General features: G+C 35.8%; 1 protein-coding gene across 3 annotated transcripts in view; it reads left to right on the forward strand.

Moving 5' to 3' along the window:
• Clvs2 (clavesin 2) overlaps positions 1–21,001 on the forward strand; it is a 65,092-nt gene extending 44,091 nt beyond the window's left edge. For all 3 annotated transcript variants that reach the window (XM_015498546.2, XM_048797308.1, XM_048797354.1), the window contains 3 exons: positions 4,838–4,948; positions 13,665–13,885; positions 20,523–21,001. In XM_015498546.2, the coding sequence (XP_015354032.1) occupies positions 4,838–4,948; positions 13,665–13,885; positions 20,523–20,610 (420 nt within the window). In that variant the 3' untranslated portion in view covers positions 20,611–21,001. The remainder of the gene's footprint in view (positions 1–4,837; positions 4,949–13,664; positions 13,886–20,522) is intronic.
• The last annotated feature ends 506 nt before the right edge of the window (positions 21,002–21,507 follow it).

Consider the following 21,507-nt stretch of genomic DNA (forward strand, 5'->3'; position numbering starts at 1 on the left):
TCTGCAATCTGTATATGGGGTAAAAATGGGAGCTCATAACCCACTTGAATCAAAGTGTGAAATATGATATATCAAGAACTATGTAATGTTTTGAACAGCCAACAATAAAAAATTAAAAAAAAAAGTATATGAAAGGAAGAAAAAGAAAAGAACATTCATAGAATCTTGATAGATTTAACTTTGAATGCATGAGTTACACATATAATTCCCTCCTATGTTCATATTAAGAACACTTCTTAACATGACTGCTTTGTTTAGGAATCCTAGACAATCTTATTGTGAAATAAGACTAGAGTTACAGGTTTAATTCTCATGGAAAAGTCCACTTTGCTATCATTTGTGATTATAAACTGTACCTGGATTGTGCCAGAAATTGTTGAGTATTTTTGTTCCCAAATCTGATACAATATGTAATAATATTATTGTAACACATGATTTTTATATTCATCAAACTTAACCCTTACATTTGAATAATGTGGTAGTAGTTCAGATTCTCCAATTTTTGTTCAATTGCTAGATTTTTGAAGCAAATATCTTTGCTATAGATAAATGAATAATTCACTGGTATCTACTCAGTACTGTACACAAGTTTGAGAATCACTGAGCTAAGACTCTTGGCTTAATAGCTTTTATAGCTGGTGTTCATTCAGTTTTGTTCTGGGGATCAAATGCTCATTCAGGAATATATTTTAAAAGCATATTAATTAGTTCTGCTTCAGGCAATGCAGTAAGCTAAAAATTCTTTTAGATCTTCCTGACAATCTACAGGAAAAACGGGAGAGTAGGTGGAGTGTGGACAGCCCAGGAGACAAGGGCCAGTGCAGGGAACCCAGCTTTGGAGGATAGTGGTTGCTTGGGATGTGGGCACTCAGGAGTAGGGATATTGGTGTGTGTGTGTGTGTGTGTGTGTGTGTGTGTGTGTGGTGAGAGTGAGAGAGAGAGAGAGAGAAATATATTTACCCCAATTTAGAGTCTGTAGTACCCATGAAGAAAAGATAGATAATTTGCTTTGATTGACCCTCATTTTAGGATTGTTTGAATTAAAAGTTCATCCTTGGAGAAACTCACATACTGCCTGCTGGGTACTTCTAAATCTCATCTTCTGCCACAGAAGGGTATTTGTTGGAGGTTATCGTCGACACAGGCTTGGAGGAATGCTGACTTACTTTAGAATCTTGGTGGGCTCTTCCTCCATTCATCTAATCATTCAGGCAAGATGACCTATGCATCTAGAGCAAAATTTCTGCTCAAGGAAAAAGAAAAAATGTAAATGGGAATGGGCAAGCTAGCCAATGCTTTTGGAAGGTAGAAATTCTGTTGAGGTTTTTCTCACTAATTGTGGGGCACTTTTTCTGTCACTGTCTCTGGTGCAGAGTGGTATGTCTTACGGAGTCAATGATCAGAGTGGTGTATGCTGTTATTTTGTACTATACAGAGCTGTTTAGGACTGGACAACTGCCCATTAAGCCACATTATAAAATTACCTCCATGAACATTTCCACATTTGCAAAGTGGGATTGACAGTGAATATGGTAGGCTTGTATCTGTGAGGAGTTCTCATTAAGTAACACATACTGTTAGCTATTAGCATTCCTATTCAATTTTGTTCTTTGTAGGTAAGGAAATTGTGGCTCAGAGAAGACATTTTCTTAAATAGTAAATATCAGAATCAATTCTATTCAGCTAAATTCATCTAACTCTGTGCTGGGATACACACGTGCATTTACAAGATGCTGGGAATGTTGCAATGAATCAGGTACTGTGGGGTCAGTAGAGTACACAAAACAGTCATCTCTCTGGATAATTCCAAAACCAGGTAGATGTATTAAAGGTCATAATTGTTCAAAACCTTGTTGGAAGAGCTAGAGCAATGGGAGATTAGGACTGCTCCTGAGCTCTTGGTTTTGAGGTCACATTCCTCCAGAACTCCAGTGGGATTTAGAGGTCTATGAGCTACTATACCCACCTTTGCTGCTGTTGTCCCAAAGCTTTTTACTTCTTAGTGACATCTAGAAAGTGGAAGGTGGGCAGGTCCAGCTCCGGAATTCTGCTAACAATCTCCCAAGAGCTTCTTAGCACCAAGAGGATGGCTGTTGCTCTCCTTGAGCGTTTGAATCTTCCTCAAATATGTCATTGGAGGAACTCTTTCTGTCAGAATTCCACTGCGATATTCATGTTTGACCTTCCAGTCCCTTAACTTCAGGGTTGTACAGTAGGACATGGATTCCAAGCTAAGCATGAGTAGAACATATAGAACACACAGCCTCTGCACTCAAAGAGCCCACATCTGTATGGGACAGAACAACTCCCACAAGCTATAAAACAGCGTGGTGACCACAGGCATGAAGTAGATGCAGGGAAGTGACATGTGATGGAGATGGTGACTGTTCTGTGTACTCTACTGACCCAAGAGTGCCTGATTTATTTTTATATTCCCATATATCATGCTTGGATCACATTGGCATGATTCAGGAAGCAAATATGAAGCTCCACAGAAGCAGGATGGTAAATATTGTAAAACCTGGAACATGATTAAAAAAAAAAAAGGGAAGACCACAGTGGGGCAAGAAGGAATCAATGATGTTATTTTTGTTTTGAACTTTGATGCTTGAGAGGTGGATTAAGTCAGAATTTTGTAATAGATTTACTTAATTGCAAAGTCAGAGCTTTCCCTGTTCTTTCACTCAGCCCTAGCTGTGATTTGGTACTGATAGAGTCACTGTATATGGAAAAATGTGTACAAGAAAGCCCTTGACTTTGTGTGTAAGTTACATGTATTCCCAACATTTGAGAATCACTGAGCTGGGACTTGGTTTAATAACCTTGATAGTTGGTATTCATTCATTTGTTTAGGGGACCAAATGTTCATTCAAGAATATATTTTAAAAATATTAAGCAGTTTGGCTTCAGGCAATGCAGTAGGCTAAAAATTCTCAGAGGTCTTCCTGTCATGAAGAAGCAGTGTTGGTTATATAGCAACAAGATATTTCCAAATGTATTATTGAACTCTCAGAACATGAGAAAAGTCCTCTGGGCCAAGGATCACATGAAAATCTCTAGGAAAAACAGGAGAGTAGATGAAGTGGGGACAGGTAAGAAGGCAAGCACAATACTGGGGAGTGGGATGCTCATTAGCAGGAAGTAGGCTTGGAAACCTTGAAGACCGGGACAGGACATGAGAGTTCACATTCCTCTAGGTGCTTTTCCTTTGAGAAAAGGTTTTGAGAGAAAGCCTTGGGTGGACAGGAAAACTTCAAAGAAATCACTAGGTCTTTCTTTTATCTAGGTGGAAAACGAATAATATCCATAAAACTAATGATGATGATCAGTCTCCCCTGGTTATCTGAGGCCATAATAGCCTTAAAATTGCCTGAAATTTTCTATATAATGCAGTCAGAGAAATTATAGGATGAGAAACTAAATTATAACCATATAGGTTGCTAATGTCTTATGTATAGTAGGAGATAAAACGGATCTTGTCTGGAGAAAGGATTCCTTAAGCCAGCTGCATCAGGACACCTGATAATTAATATTAGCCACTGTGAGTCCTCCATCAACAAGACATCTTGAAAACAGTCACTAGAGACAGAAAATAATTAAGACTCTCAAGGATTCCAAAATAATATAACATGTTCAAAATGTTTGTTATAAAAGTGTTACTTATGATGAAAGTAATGAAAATGAGCAAAGACAAATACTAGCAAATTAGTCATATGAGAATCTATTTTATATTTATGAGATTGGCAATAATTGAAAGATAGACTATATCAGATATGATATGGGGGAAAACTGGAACTATCTTACAATTCTATGGAAAGGAGGGATATAAATTGATAGAACTTCTTACTGATTTTGTAAAGCTGAAATATACACACACACTATGACTCATTTAAATAGATCATTTAAATTAAAAAATACCCATATTTTTGCCAGTTATTATAATCCCACTTTGAGACAGTTCTGGTGATTTAGTGTTTTTTGAGAAGACTTTTGCAGTCAGTTCAGTGTGGAAATTGGAGCTGGTAGCAACACCTAAGTGCACTGATGTGGCATCCTTAGCATAGCTACTTGCAGTATCAAAGGTTGCAGTTGATGTGCCCTAGGAATTCCCTTCACATTGTGCAGGAGGTAGGGACACACCCATTAGTTATAAGTAGGAAGAAAATACCTCTGTTCATCACTTCAGATTCAAATGTACACTGTGTCATTTCTTGCTGAAGGAGGCTGGCTTTAGCAGAGACCCATTATCCCCCAGTGAGATCAGCTCAGAAGGTTTTTACTTTCATTTAATCTAATGAAATATATCCTCAGATTTTCTACAGTACAACTCTAGGCTTTTGTTTTGCTTAAGCGTGATTTCTTTTATGTAGTTGAAATAAAGAAAGGACAATTTTTATAATATAGTTTATATATAGTAAGAGAAAAAATAATAAAGTGATTTTTTGATAACTGGTAGCATATATATTATAAATGACTACATTTAAATTTAATAAAGCATTTTAATTTAAATAAATTTCATTATAAATAATTTAGGTAAAATATTTATATAACATACATTCATTATTTGACATATCTCTCATACTTTTGTTTATGTTTCTGGGACTAAATTGACAGCAGTTAGTGGTGAAATTCTTTTCAACAACTTATTCTTGAGAAGGGTTTGCTTTCTTATAAAGTGGTTCAGTTTCAGCACAAGAGTTACGATGTAGGAAGGCTCTTCCTTCTTAGCTGCACAGATGATCTCATTTTAGTATGTGGAATAACAAATTTGACCTTTCCTAAACCTTTTCAGCATGTTAAAGCATGTCTTGACTTTGTTTCCTCCATGTTCTTCTAGGATAGTTTCCCAGCACGATTTGGAGGAATTCATTTTGTCAATCAACCTTGGTACATCCATGCCCTGTACACTGTGATTCGGCCTTTCCTGAAGGAGAAAACTCGGAAAAGGGTAGGTTGCTTTCTTTGTTTTTAAATCTGCCCCATGTAATGAGTTGTGATACACATTACATGTGTATTATATTGGCCATGCTGAAATGGGTTTCTAGGTTGTCATATAAATATTTAGCATAGAAAGCATCTTAAAATTCTTATAGACCTTGTAATTCTCAATGCTGCATTTGTGAATGAAACATTAAAAAACAAGCTTTCCTACTTTCTTATACTATAAGAGGACATATTAGCACATTCATTACACATGAAAGCCTCAGTGTAAAGTTCAAAAGAATTTTTGCCAAGTAACTACATTAATATTGCTGTACTTAATTTCAGGCGAGGTCTACAGAGTATAAAATAGTATTTGCTGGTAAATGGGTGTTTGTTATATTATAATATGCATTGAAATAAATATAATAAATTTTGCAATATCTGATATAATTTTGTAATAATTATCATGATCAATCACACATTTTGAAAAGAATGATAATATTTAGACATTTTAATGTTTCTTTAAATTACATGTTACTTGCTTGAAGATTTAGTTTTATCTAACATGAGATAATTAAAGCACATAACAACAAAATCATTTTTCTAAGACTAAGATAATAATTTATTTAAAGCATTTAGAACACTGCACAGTATATAATACATACTAATATGTTTATCATTATTAATAAATACAGATTTTAAAATGCCTTTTAGTACATGTTCTTTCATTCAATTTTTGCAACAGCTCTGAATATGTACATTTTAAAAATATTGGCCAACTATTTATTTATTTTTCCAAATCATGTATACATTGTATAATATTCAAATCATAAGAAGCATACATATCTCTTCAAATATTTATTAATTTTTTGTAGTGAAAATATTCAAAATCACTTCTTCTGGCTGTTTTGAAATACAAAACTCATTATTCTTATTTATTGGCACCCTTCTGTAACTGATTTTTCTTATCAAACTATAATAATGCTCATAAACCAACCTTCTTCCATCTCTATCTTCCCAGCTTCTGGTAACTACTATTCTACTCTCAACTCTGAAAAGTTAATTTAGTAAATTGCATCTTCTACTGCAGAGCTAAAGAAATGAATGTTTGGGATGGATAAGTAAGGGTCTTACTCATCTACACAGCTGTAAAGTTGTAGAGCTAATAAGAAAACCCAAATCACCCAACTCCATATTTAGACTTATTCCTACCTCTTTGTGCGTATCCATTTCCCAATGATTAGTTGCACAGGAAAATATACTTACTTCTAGACCAATTATGAGAAGATAAGTCTCCCTGTTTGTCAAATGACTGAGAAGGTGCTTCAGGTATTTCAGTGTTGCAGAGCCCTCATTTTGAGTGTGAATGTTCAGTAATTATGGGTTCATATCAAACATTAGTGAACAGAGAGCTTACTGTGTATGAATTTGTTGAAAACATTTCAATTATAATTTACATTAAGAATTGTTTCTACCACCAAGAATCAAATTATTGGTATTTTGAAATTCAGAAAGTATGTTAAAGTGCCTCACAAATGCTCTTTCAAGGTTGTTCTAAGAAAGAGGGATCAGGTTATCCAAAGCACCTGCTGGGGCTTTTAGTACAAAGTATTCTAGTCAGTACTTATGTAGTGTTCACTCTGTGTCACATGCTGTTCTCAACTTTACCTATGTTAACTCATTTATTTTTGTAACAAAGTTTTAGGGTAAGAATTGTTATTTTTCTCATTTCATACATAAGAAAATGAGGCATAGAAGATTAAGCAATTTGCTGTGAATCACAGCTAGTAGGTAGCAGAATTGGATATCTGGATTTATGGGGAATAGTTACAGGCAGAGGGGATTGTGAGAGTAAACACACGTCTAGTTGTCTAATGCATTTGGCAAATAACAAGAGGACCAGAAAAGCTGGAGCAGAATTAACTGTGGGGGATGGTGATACAGAATGGATAGGAGGTACTATGGTGCACCAGATCATATATGGCCACGTTGCCCATTGCATCAGATCATATATGGCCATGTAGCTAATTGCAAGGATCTGGACTTTCAGAGTGAAATGGGAAATACTTCAAGGGTTTTGACTACAGGGGTGACTTTTTTGGACATAATTTTAACATGATCCTGCAATATTAAAAGGAAAAAATCAAAATCACTGAAAAAGTTCAAGTTTAGAAAACTAGGAAAGCAACATGTTTGGGGGTTTTGTGATTGAATTTGACTATTTTAGCAGTGCCTAGAAGACTACATTTCTGGTACTATTCTGGATGGAAATGAGGTATCCAAAATTTACCATTTTAATTAAAATTATATGACTTGGAAATTTTCATATAAAATAATTATAGGTTAAATGCCTTTAATTTGTGCTTATAAAGTCAATGCATAATACAAAGCTATTATTACATTTCTTAATGGAATTACAAATGACTCAGCATTACAATATTACTTAACACTTCACACTTGAGATGCTATAAATCTGTGTTCTGAAAAAGTGGTGAAAGAAAACCTAAAGAAGAATTGTGACCCTTTTCCCATAAACTCAGGTATGTTAAAAACATCTAGTTCTTCATTTTATCAAATTAAATAAAATCTGAGTTTGATCCTCCAATATGGTGGGATGATAATAATATTAATCTTTGGTGTTATAAGTCCCTTCTCAAATTCGAGACCAGGATCTGGAATCTTTCACACCAAACTTCTCCTCCATTATAACCACTTCCGACATCCCCACTGATCAAGGCAATATTTGTTTCTGGAACTAAGATTTCCTTGTGCTCTTAAATTGTCTGTTAAAGAGGTACATCCCAGTTCAAGTTGGAAACCAAGGGCTCAGCTTCAACCCACAACTAGCACTCTTCACTCAGCCATAGCTATGGCCTTGTTACTTTCCAAGAGTTGACAGGAAACAGGTTTTCTCAATAGTTGGCACACATTTCTATTTCTTCTTCAATATGGTGAACCCCTTTTTCTGTTGCTTGTTGATTCTCAAAAGTTTTTCACCTTCTTCCTTTCTAGCACAATCTCTTTAATGGCATAGTGTAGGAAATCAAAATAGTACTGAAAGTATTATTCAATTTAATTCTTAAAATTGGCAAAGAAGCGAACAGGACCAGATTTCTTGCTTGAAATGGAAAAAAAAAAACAGCATAAGAAAAAAGAAACAGTAAAACAAAGTTTGTTACTACACAAAATTTTTCAAAGAAAAAGAAAGAAAGAAAGAAGTCTAAGGGCAAAAATTTACCAGTTAGGCAATTGCAGTGCATCCTTTTTGCTGAGTCCAGATGAGCTAGTCACATTTAACCTTTTTCCATAAACTCAGGTAAATTCAAAAAGAGCATCTTCATATGATATGCATTTTTCAACAAATTTAGGATTTGTAAGAAACAATGGTATTGTTTTTCTATAAATCTTCAAAGTAGCATCTTCATAATGTAAATAAATCATATCATACATGGAAGATGCTATAAAAACATGGTGTAGAAAAAGTGGGTAATCCTTTCCAGGTTGGGCAAGGCTATAATGTTAAATAGTCGATTTTCAAACAAAGATGAGGTTGTGGAACAATAAGCTGTGGCAACATTTGCAGGCAGAAATCTCCAGGCAGAACAAAGATCCATTGCAAATGCCCTGAGGCACTATGTCCCTATGGGGAGTGAGAATTAGATGTTTTCAGAGAAGTTGTTCTTACAGAGTCTTACAGCGTTTACTCAGAGAAAGAAGTCAGTGGGAATTGTGAGTGGAATGATATTGTCCTACTTATATTTTCATATGGACTCTGCCATCTTCAGAATGGAGAGAAGTTGGATAAATACAAGCGGGAGAATTGATCAGGAGGCTAATGCAGTAATACAATTTACAAGATGATAGTAATTCGAGTCATTGTTATAGGGATGGACTTGGTAACAGTGATTGTATTCAGGGTACATTTTGAAAACAGCACCAAAAAGATTAGCTGACAGATAATAAGAGGAGTAAAGGATGAATCAAAGGCTTTGGTTTGAGAAGCTCTAAAAGGATAGTCATACCATTAACTGATATTGAAAATAGGGAGAAGATCTGGGAGGAAATTTATGAGTTCAATTTTGGAATTGTTAAATTTGAGGACCCAATTAAACATTTAAATGAGGATATCAAGTAGAGTGGAAATTCAGATATGGAGTTCAAGGAAGAGTTCTGGATTCCAGACGTCTTTTTAGTATATGGACAATATTGTAAAGCCGCTGACTGAAAGAAATGGATTGAATGAGAACACCAAAGAGGGAGCATGGTTTAAAAAGATAATAGCTCCAAGAACTGAGACCTGGAACTCTCCAATGTTAAAATTTTGGAAGAGTAAGAAAAGTCTAGCAAGGTAGGACACTGGAAGGAAATGTTTTAGCCAAGTGATCTTATTAAGGAAGTCAGTTCCTAAGCTGACATGGAAGAGATTTGGGCCTACTTTTTCCTCTGTCAGTCACAGGGTCTCTGTTCTAGTGACTCAGTTCTTGATTCACTTTGAGTTAAGTTTGTGCAGGGTGAGAAGGGTTAAATTTCATTTTGTTACATATGGATTTTCAGTTTTCCCAGAATTATTTGCTGAAGAGTCTATCTTTTCTCCAACGTATGTAAAGGACACTGTTTTCTAGTATGAAACAACTATATTTATGTGGGTTTGTCTCTGAGTCTTCTATTTTGTACCATTGGTCTATGTATCTGTTTTGGTGCCAATACCATCCATTTTTTGTTACTGTGGCTCTATGTGTAGTATAATTTAAGGTCTGGTATTGTGATGCCTCCTGTTTCACTTTTCTTGCTAAGGAAAACTTTGGCTATTCTGGGTCTCTTATTTTTCCAAATGAATTTCATGATTACTTTTTCTAGTTCTGCAAAGAATGTTACTAGGATTTTAAAAGGAATTGCTTTAAATCTGTGTAACGCTTTTGGTAGTACTGACATTTGACAATATAAATTCTGCCAATCCAAGGACATGGGAGATTTTTCCATCTTCTAAGGCATTCTTCAGTTTCTTTCTTTATTTTTCTGAAGTTTTCATTATAGATGTTTTTCTCCTCTTTTGTTAAATTGATTTCCCAAATATTTTTTGAGGTTATTGTGAATGGGGTAGTTTTCCTAATTTCTCTTTCGGTGGATTTATCACTGGTGTATAGGAATGCAATTGATTTATGGGTATTAATTTTAGATTCTGCTAACTTGTTGAATTCACTATTAGTTCCTGAAGTTTTCTGGTGGAATTTTTTGGATCTTCTAAATATAGAATCATGTCATTAGCAAATAGTTATAGTTTGAGTTATTCTTTTCCTATTCGTATCCCTTTAATTTCTTTCTTCTGTCTAATTGCTCTGGTTAGAGTCTCAAGGATGATGTTGCATAAAAGTGGTGAAAGAGGGCATCTTTGTCTTGTTTCCATTTTTAGAGGGCATGTTTTCGATTTTTCTCCATTTAGAATGATGTTGGCCTTGGGTTTAGCATAGATACCTTTTACAAAGTTGTACTACAAAGTTCCTACTATCCCTAGTTTTTCTAGTGTTTTAAGCTTGAAGGAGTGCTGTATTTTGTCAAATGCTTTCTCAGCATCTATTGAGATGATTATATGATTCTGACTCACAATGCCCACGAAGTAAAATCAAGAATCAATAAATGGGATGAATCAAACAAAAAGGTTCTTTACAGCAAAGAAAACAATCAATAACGTAAAGAGAGAGCCTACAAAATGAGAGAAAATCTGACCCACATGAACTTCAGATAGAGCATTGAACTCCAGGATATAAAAAGAACTCAAAAAACTTAACACACACACACACACACACACACACACACATACACACACACCAAATAACCCAATCAATAAATTAGCTAAAGAACTAACAGACACTTCAACAGAAGAAGAAATACAATTGATCAACAAATATATGAAAAGTGTTCAACATCTCTAGCAATTAGAGAAAAGCAAATCAAAACTACACTGAGATTTTATCTCACTGTAGTCAGAATGGCAATTATTAAGAATACAAGTGATAATAACTGTTGGTAAGAATGTGGGGGAAAAGGTACATTCATACATTGCTGGTGGGACTGCAAATTGTTGCAACTACTATAGAAAGCAATATGTAGGTTCCTCAGAAAACTTGGAATGAAACCATAATTTAACCCAGTTATCCCACTCCTTGATTTATACCTAAAGGGCTTAAAATAAGCATATACAGTGACTCAGCCACATCAATGTTTATAGCAGCTCAATTCACAATAGCTAAACAATGAAACCAACCTAGATGCCCTTCAACAGATGAATGGATAAAGAAAATGTGGTATATGTACACAATGGGATATTGCTCAGCCTTAAAAGAAAAATGAAATTATGGCATTTGGTGGTAAATTAATGGAGCTAGATAATATTATTCCAAGTGAAATAAGCCAAACCCAAAGAACCAAAGGTCAAATATTTGATATGCAGATTCTAATTCACAATAAGGAGATGGGGCTAGGGAAGCATAGAGATACTTTGGATTAGACGGAGAAGAGTAAAGAGAGGACATGGGGTATGAAGGTTGGAAGGACAGTGGGATGAATCAGACATTATTACCGTATGTGTATATATGACTATACCCCAGGTGTGGTTCTACATCATGTACAATCAGAAGAATGAAAAGTTATATTCCATTTGTGTATGATGTGTCAAAATGCATTCTAGGGTCATCTATAACTACTTAGACTTGAGGACCGAATGCTGTATTTGGCAATTAGCAGGATCTTGACAGAAGCTATATTCATACAGTGGTAAGGGACAAAACTTGTTTGGATTGGATTTAGGAAAAATTGGAAGAGAGTATTTGGGCAATGAACAGACAACTCCTTTGGAGTGTTCTGCAACATAGGGAAGGAGAGATGTAGGGTAACAACTGCAGATGGGTACAGAGCCAAGAGAGGTTTTACATGACTGCATGGGGTATAGTGGAGTTAGCTTGTTTTTCTTTCAGATGGGAAAGATCCAGTAGAGAGAGGAAATTTGTGATGTGTGAGAGAGAAACAGATAAGACAGACTTGGGAGAAGTATAGCTGAGTGGGGGATGGATTATGGATTTTAGTGAGCATGTGGAAAGTTTGGCCTTGGTGGGGTTTATCCCCCACATTGTACCAGCAGTGAAGGCAGAGTACATGGACACAGATGATGCTGGTTGGATCTCCTCTGGTTGGCCTATTTTCTCAGTGTAAGTGTAAGCAAGGGCAAAGCTGAGAGGGTTTCTGAGGGAGGAGATAGCAGAGTGTTAGGGAAGAGAAAGGAAGTCAGTGTGCTAGGATTATTTTACTGTTCTAAGGATTTAAAAAAAATTTATTTTATCATAACTCTTGCATGACTTGAAGGAAGAAATGCACTTGATTAAAAAAATCTTACATATCTAATAAAATAACAGTTTCAGTTGCTTTCTTGGGAAAATTCTTTTCATTTCTGATAAGAGGAACCTGGGGTGGGGGTAGAGAGAAAGAATATTATTTTCCTGGAAATAAATATTGTCTCTTGTGCTCAAAGACTGGAACAGGAAAGTGTGAAGTTTGCAATTAACTCGGTGTTATCTGGGCAGATGGTACCTTCCACCACTGTAGGTCCCCAGCATCGTGTATTATAGCTGCTGCTTGCTTTTATTGCTTTGGCCAGTGACCTGCTGTTTTCTGTTTTACTCTTTCATAATTCATTTTAAATGCTTGGTAACTGTTGATTCCCATCTCTCTGATTTTATTTAATGTTGTAGACTAATCTTTCTTTGTTGTCCTATGTATTTACTTCTGCGGATTCTAAAATTACAAAAAGCAAATACTAATGTGCTACCCTGTTTATCTTGAACCTGAAATATGAAACTATGATGTAAATTATCAACTATCATTCTTAAATATTACATAAATTTATATGAATGACAATAATGCTATACCAGAGAAGTTAAAATGAAAAAAAGAAAGGGGTAGCAAATCACGGAGAAATAAATCTTCAATATGTGACTTGATAAGTCTTCCATTTAATAAATGAGCACTTTGTAGACAATAATACCAATAATTAATGTTTACATACAATGCTGCATTTTCAACCCATTGTTGGGCTTTCTGTTTGGACAATAAATATGGAAATCTCTAGAAGAGGGGATGCTGGCAGCGTTGCAGAACATACATCCCTTGGGACAAGAACCTCACTCAGCCTTTCATTATGAGGATACTAATCTACTTCTTTTATTTACAGCACCTTCTTTGCATTATAAAGCAGTAATTTTGTGGTTACAGTATTCTTGTTTTTATTGATGATAAAGAGAAAGCCATACTGGCGACAGCTTCTGGGCTTAATAATTCAGATAGACTCTGTAATTGATGAGTCCCTCATGAGCAGGGTCTGTTCTAACAGCATTCATTGTGCGAATCACCAGGCTTGCACAGCCAATATCAGGACTGTGTGCAGATCAGCACAGACATCTTATTCTGCCCGTGCCCTGGACTATGAAGCAGAAAACCTTATTTGTGGTTCTAGCTCTTTAGGCATTCATTATCTGATCTTCCAGAAACTACCTAACAGTCCTGAACCTCAGGATTTTATATGAAATATTAGAACAGTAGTAGCAGCCTTACCTGTTTCAAAGAGGAGATGAGAGGTTTAAATATTTTAACAGACATGGGAGAGTCTTATATTTTCTTTTCCCATCTTCTCTTCTTCCCCAGAGCATTTGGAATGGTATTTAATTTTCTATCACCCTTTTCTTGCTCCTTAGATATTTCTGCACGGTAACAATCTGAACAGTCTACACCAACTAATTCATCCTGAGATCCTGCCCTCTGAGTTTGGAGGAATGCTGCCCCCTTATGACATGGGAACATGGGCAAGAACACTGCTAGACCACGAGTATGACGATGACAGTGAGTACAACGTGGACTCCTACAGCATGCCTGTGAAGGAAGTAGACAAGGAGCTCTCCCCAAAGTCCATGAAGAGGTATGTGGGAGGTGACTGGGAGGTGATCTGGGGCTGGGTTGGGGAGGCATCCTAAGTCTATCTCCAAGTTTTATACAGTTTTCCTATATGTATATATTTCTTTGGTAATTTTAAAACCTTGCATGTCCCCATGATTGGATGTTCAGTAATTTTAAGTCAAAGACAAATTCTTTTTTTTTTTCAGTGAGAACATTTAATATTGACTCTCTTGAATTTTAAATCAAAGATAAAGTCTTTTGTTTTTAGTGAGAACATTTAATATTTATTCTCTTAGCAGTTTTCAAATATAAAGCACATTACTATTAACTAAGTCCCCATACTATACAGTAGATCTCCAGAACTTATTCTTCCACTCTAACTGAAAGTTTGTCCTCTTTGACCAATGCCTCCCTGTTTATCCTATGATCCCTTCCTAACTGCTGGCAACCACATTCTGCTCTGAAAAGGGATGAGTTGAGGTATCTTAGATTCCCCCTGTAAGAGAGATCATATAGAATTTGTCCACCATAAATACATTCAATTATTATCTGTTGGTTTAAAAAAAGGTCAAGTCATTCAAGGTAACCTCAACTTAGTGGTTTTTTGTTTGTTTGTTTGTTTGTTTGTTTTCAGATTCATAGACAAATCTAGCAGGACTCTTAGAAATCACCAAATCCAGTAGTTTTCAAATGATACCCTGAGGAATCCAGGCTTTTGATGGGGTACCTCAGGCCAGCAGGGGGTGTGAGGAGAGTACCCATTTCCCCTGTAGTGCTAGCAACTTTCTTAGCTAATATAATGGACTTGTAAGATTTCCTTTGAAGAAAAGCACCACACAGAGACTCACAGATGCACATGTAGACAGACATGTCATGCACACACATACACACACTTCAATTCAGACACTAGGTTCAAAGTTTATGCTACATTTTCAGTATCTTTTCCAAGTCTTTGTCTAATGATCTAATATTTCTGTGCAAAGCATTCTATTTCTTTACAGGTTTGATCTTTATAAAGTTCACTGTTGAATCACTTGCTTTGGCTCATGGTACTTTGATGCCTGCTTTCTTTCAATCAGTGGATGAGGGAGTCAAAGACACACAAATGCACACATATGCATAACTGGTTCTGAGTTTGCATCCTGTGGCAAAAAAAAAAAAAAAAAGACATCTAAGCCATGCATGTAACAAATCAACTCAGGAGGCTGAGGTAGGAGGATGGCAAATTCAGGACCAACCTAGACAATTTAGTGAAATCCTGTCACTCACACACACACAAAAAAATTAAATTAATTTAAATTAAAAGGGTGGAGATATATTGCAGTTGTAGTATGCCCCTGTGCTCAGTGTCTCCATCCACCCCCACCACACACACACAAATGCCTAATGTTTAGGCTTCTCCATACTACACCAGCTCAGAGTAAAATATAATAATGGTAACAAATATTATTTCTCTGGCTCACTTCCCACCCACAGAAATAATGGAAATTGCAGCTCCAGCAAGACTTTTTTTCACTAGTTCAAGTAGGACCCAATGACATATCACTTGTCATGCCAAACCATGTCCTGTGTACTTTTTGATGGAAGTCTGCTTTGGTAGCATTCCTGGTCCTTAAGGCTAGTCTCTTTCATGATATTGCTTTTGTGTGTGTATGTGAGAACTTTCCCTCTGCAGACCTTGAAGAAAATGGAAAGGTTAGAAACTTCACCTGCTATAATTTCCCCACTAGTTAAAAAACTTGTATTTAAACCAACCCTTCACTTCTCAACTCTCTTCTCTTAGAATAGCACTTCCTGATTTCAGAGCTATGCTCTCCTAATCTAAAAAGTTTATTGATGGGATCTTAAAGAATTCTGTTAAGAGTGTGCATATGTATCAATGAGTATGTATACACATGAGCATTTTATTTTTCTAGAGAGAAAACATAAGCTTTATCAAATTTTCAAAGAACTTTCATAAGCAAAAATTCTTAAAAGTAATTATCTGTGAATAGCTCCCTTCTAATAAAAGTAATTATAATAATAATCATTGTTATACTCTATCATTCACTCTGTACTTACCATAAGTGAGACTTACATATTTTTTCACATTAATTTACTTAATCCTCATAGCAATCCTATTACTCAGATATTTTATCCTCAATGTAACATATTCTATATTTAGCAGAGCAAGGCTCGAACCTATGAGGAATACTGTCTTTCTTCTTGATGACATAAAGCTTTTCTACCCCTTCATGACAGCATGGCACCAGCTCCCTCTCTTTGGAACTGAGCTATATAATGATTTAGAGACAGGTGTCATGGATGCCGCCTACCTTTATCCTTTCCCAGTTAATAAAGTCCTTTTCCTTTGTCCATTTGTCCTGTGACATGCACTGTTGTGGACCATTGCGTGAGCCTGCTTCTCTCTTTATCCCATAATAGCACCCACGCCTACACTCTGCTCACCTGCACCCCTCCCTCCAAACCTTTCCTAACTGCTCTTTTAGGCCCCATTTACTACCCATATGGCAATTTAAAAATCTTTTAAAAAGATAATTCAGATCTTTTCATATTTCTGACTTAAATTTTAAATGACTGCTTATTATGTGATGAATAAAATCAACTCCATATTGTGGCTAACAGTGCTCTGTGATCTGCCCCTGCCTTCCTTTCTTCTCTCGTTTAGCAAACCTACATTTCCTACCTTTCAGATCCCTAGGCTCCTATCTCTTCCTTCAGCCTCTTCAGCTTATTCCTATTAGGGAGTTTTGCCCTTATCACTGCTGCCTGAAATGATCTTTTCCTGCATCCTCAAATGGCTGGTCCCAGTCAGAGGTCACCTCCTCCAGTCTTTGGTCTTTCTCTGATACCCGGTCTTGGTTATCTGTATTTGCATCCAATTCTAGTTACAATCTATTAATTTCCTGCATTTATTTTATTGTATTTTTTTGCAGCATTAGGTTTGTGAAATGACTGATTTTATCTAATTTGATATCCAGTCCCCCAGTGTAAGCTTAATGGAGTCATGGTGGCTTTGTCTATCCTATTTTCTTTGGATAGGACTCCCCAGTGTCTGGAGGAAAGAGTTGCTTATAGCAAATGCTCACTAAATTCCAGTCGGGTAAAGGAAGGAGTACTTCTGTCTGTCAGTGGTTATATTTAGGTTCAGTATTCAAACTGAATAGGTGACATCTGACCTTAGTGTCACCACAGGCCTTGAGGTTCCAGAATTCTGGCTCCCAGTGTGGGTCTCCTTGGCATCTTCTGTTGCTTTCACTGTTTCTCAGGTGGCCACAGCACACTGTCAACTCTTAATGTCCTTTGTGAAACTGGGAAGTGCCTTTTTTATCAAGTCATCTCCTAATTCTGTTTCTATATTTAGATTTTTTCCCCAAAAAAATCCTTTTAATTGATTAGCACCATCTTGTTAGAGTTGGCTTAGTTTATCCACCTTCTGAAGTTACTCTGGATCCTGATTCTCTTCTCCAAGTAATTAGGTCATTTTGTCCCCTGCAGACTTGGCTTACAGCACATTCATTGCCCCAATCCTGTGTCTTCCTTCTCACAGGAGCTGATTAGACTTTTAGATGTCCTTCAGTGTAGGTTTTATAATCCTGTTGGCAAAATCCTGAAGAATGGCATTATGAAAGTTGTTTCATTTGATTTTCTTGTTCTTTGTGTCAGGACTTGCAGTTCTCAGTCAAGGATAGGAGGGGATTGCCTCTGAGTTTCCCTCTAACTCCCCTTGTCCTTTTGTCTTTTCAGTTTTATATTATCCTTAGGTTGAGAAGGAATAAATAATTCTATTACCAAAGGTTGTTTGTAATTATTCCTTTGGGTATATTTATCCAGACACATAAAAAGACGAACTTGTCCTCCTGTGCACATTTACAGAGGAAGAGAACAATTATGTGAAAAGATACCAAGTTCTCTAGATTTTTGAGTGTTTTCGATCTAGGAAGTCTCTTTTACCTTGTGTACCCAATGCTTGGGATAGTGCCTGGCATAGAACAGTTGCAGTGAGTACTTATATTCATATGGTCATGTGATATGAGCTTCTGATTTTATTGAATGGTATCAAACATTTATTATTACTACATGCCAAAACTTTTTCTATTGACTTGTGTATGGGGACTCGTCTCTTGAAGCAGCTAATAAAGTAGTCCTGTCCCCATTTTATTAAAGAGAACAGAACACAGGAAAGGTATATGCCTTCCATATGCTGCCTAAGTACAGAGAAGCAATGTTAATTTCAGTACTTGGGCAACAGTGTTCCATTAGCCATTTCCTTAAGCACTATTGTAAAAATCTGTGCTGGGCTTATGCATTATTGTGTCGGGTCCTCACTATACTTATTTAATGTAAAGGATCTTTTCCCCATTTTTCAAACAAGAGAACAAAGTTCTTAGGATGTTTAAATTGTCTTCCTGTGATCACAGAGCTAGGAAGTTGTTACAATTGAAATTTACCTCTCTCCAAATTCTAACCTCTTAAGCATTTTGGTATAGCACAATATTGTGGATGCACAATGAATGAATAAATGAGTATTTGACAACCAAATTTAAATTATTGGATATTTATTCATTGAAAGGACAGTATGGGCTGTGTGGGGACTCCTGAGATATTATAAGTCAATGGTAGGCAGCTCTCTCACTGCAGCTAGAATAAACCTATTCATTAACTGATACCACAAAAACTATCTTCCTCTTCCACATGAAAAAAAAAAGTAAAAATAAAAACAAATCTAGTCTAAATAACAGTATACATGGGGCAACTAAATACCAGAAAAATATTTTAATTGCAAACCATTACTGTGTGGCTTTATTCCTCTTGCTGAGGAATTGTTCTACTTTAGAAGCAGCATTCATTAACCAACAATTTTGTTATCTGGAAGTCATGAAGAAAGCAAGCTAGGAACTTAAGTTAAGTTCAAGTGTGATATAATTTAAAATATTTTGTTAAAATTGCCATAACTTTTAATAATATTTTTAGAAGCCACGATGCATATAGACTTAAAGAATGTGTATATGTGTGTGTGACTTTCTTTATCTGTTGTAACAGAATATGATGGCAGCTGCAAATACTTACCTTGTCTGCATTATGCAGTCTGAATAGCTTTGACATTTACTTATTGATATAATCAATATGGATCTCAACCTTTTAATACATATAACTTAAGGGGATTTTTTTAATCTGTTTACTATAAATGCTTTCTTCATTATCCTCATTACTCTTCATTTTGAATACCTAACACTGAAGTTCTTTTAGTATGGAAATCATGTATTAAAGTTGAGATCTTGCTGTTCACGAAACCCTGTGGTGTGCTGTCCTCTCTGTGTTCCTTGTCCTCCTCATCCTTTCTCCTCCTGTCTCATTTTTTCTCTTGAAAACACAAAGACACAAAACTTCAGTCAGTTTTCTTTCTGAGACAAATATCTATCTAATGCCTACTTAATATTCAGATTAAATGCAGAAAATAAGTTAGAAAACAAAACAAACCTCTTTTTTTTAATTAATCCTTTCACCTTTATTTTCATACCCACTTTTGAAACAAATTTAGGTTTACTTAGATGAAGGAGATAATTTGTCAGTTAATCCTATAATTTTTCTTTTTTTTGATAATTAGTTCCATTGCTGTTCATTTTCATTAGCATGTGTGCTTGTATTTTAGCTTATAGTCTCTCTTTTGGAAAGTTAATGAGGTCTGCTAAGAGGCATATTGCCACAGCAGAAGCCAATTGGCTGGTATGCAGCAGCAGGGGAGAATTCATTACAGAGGAGAATTTTAAAAGGCAGCTGCCTCCTTAATGCTGTGGCTATTAAGAGTGCAGCATCCTGCCACAACTGTAGCATGTTTCACTGATTTTCCTCCTTCCTGCTTTCATGTTGTTTCCTAATGATGAATCAGAATATAATTCCCACCTGCTATCAAAGGCAGGTATAAGTAAGTTTTCAAATTATGTGGTTTCTTAATTATAGTGTGTTGCTTCCTCAACAAGAGTATATATATGTGTGTGTGTGTGTGTGTGTTTAAGTTTTATATATATATATATATATATGTATTTTAAAGTCATTAATCATTTTTTAAAAAGCTTTAAGAGTAAAGCTGATTTTATTGAATATTCTACTGGGAACTGTAACAAAAGCAACATTTGAATTCTGATTTTTTGTTGATATAATCGTTAATGTAAAAATGATGGTTAAGGAAAACACATTCACATTGAATTTGTTTCATAGGTATTTTGAAGGCAGGAATCAAGCCTCCTATCATTTCTATCCAATTTTTAATAACAATCATTTCACTATAGTGTTTTCTCATTCCATTTGAATATATAAGAAAGCATCTGCCCTACATTAGAAATTCTCAGTATCTCAAAAAGGAGACTTGTTCAGTGGTGAAGAGGAGAACAGAGACCTACTATTATCTATTTAGAATCCTTTTCTTCTCACTACTCTACTGAGAGGCCAGAGGGAACTGTTTCCTCACTCTGATACCAAACACCACCATCACTGTTTCTCTAAATTTGCAACATCCACAGTTCATAAATTCCTTGATGTAGGAGAGGATAATCCACATCCACGGGAGAAGCAATGGCAAAGAAAAGACAGAGAAGAGAATGTCATCAGGTAATTATTTGGTACCAATCACTGACCCTGGCTTTCTTTATCCTTTGCAGATCCCAATCAGTAGTGGACCCCACTGTACTAAAGCGCATGGATAAAAACGAGGAAGAAAACATGCAACCTTTGCTTTCTCTGGACTAGTAACTTCTCCATGCCCACTCCACGGATTAGAAATGGAAGGTACTAGTTTTCAGCAACAGGGATAGCACTGTGGAGGAATTACCAGCTGGAAATCTATTTATTCATGTTAATGTAGCATAATATATAATAAGGCATCAGGCTTTCTCATTTGCCTGAACCATGGGTGCCCTGGGCTGGATTTAAAAAAAAAAAGTCAATAATTTATTCTGTAAGTGCCAAGTTCTTTGTAAATACAATGTAATCTTCATGTCAAGTTTGTAAATTTTAGTAGCGATTTACTTTGGGAAAGATTGACTCAAAAATTGAAGCCAGTGATATGAGCTATAACAAAAAGCAGAAAAGACACATGAAGTATCAAAGGTAACTTAAATGTAGCCCTGTTTCCTATGAAGCCATATTTCTGCTCTCATAGTGAATAGTTTCCTTGTTTGTCTCTGAAACTCAATATTCAAGTATACTTTGGGCACAAGAAACTATAGAAATTATTGTAATTAATGTATTCCTATTTAGTGATATTCACTTCAGACAGAATGTGTCCTAGGACTATCACTGGCTTTGCATTCTGGAGACAGAGAATGACAGATGAGCTGGTGAACTAAACAGTTGAACTCTTTCATGTTCATTCCTGGAGTCTTGCAAAAAGATGTCTCCCCACTTAAAATGTGGAATTTTGAACTGCTGTCTTCACCACGTGTCCTTTATTCAAGACCCCCTCGTTCCCCAATGTGATGTACTTTAAAAATGTTTCCCTTCAAAACTCTTTGGCCAAGAAAATGAAAACCCATATGTGACTAGCATTTTGACATCTAATTTGGAAAACAAAATTTGCCACTTACAAATAAGTGGCTAATTTCTAATTGTTGTGCACTTGTTGAAATATATATATATATATATATA

This window comes from Marmota marmota, unplaced genomic scaffold (genome assembly GCF_001458135.2).
Source record: "Marmota marmota marmota unplaced genomic scaffold, marMar, whole genome shotgun sequence".
NCBI classification, from domain to species: Eukaryota; Metazoa; Chordata; class Mammalia; order Rodentia; family Sciuridae; genus Marmota; species Marmota marmota.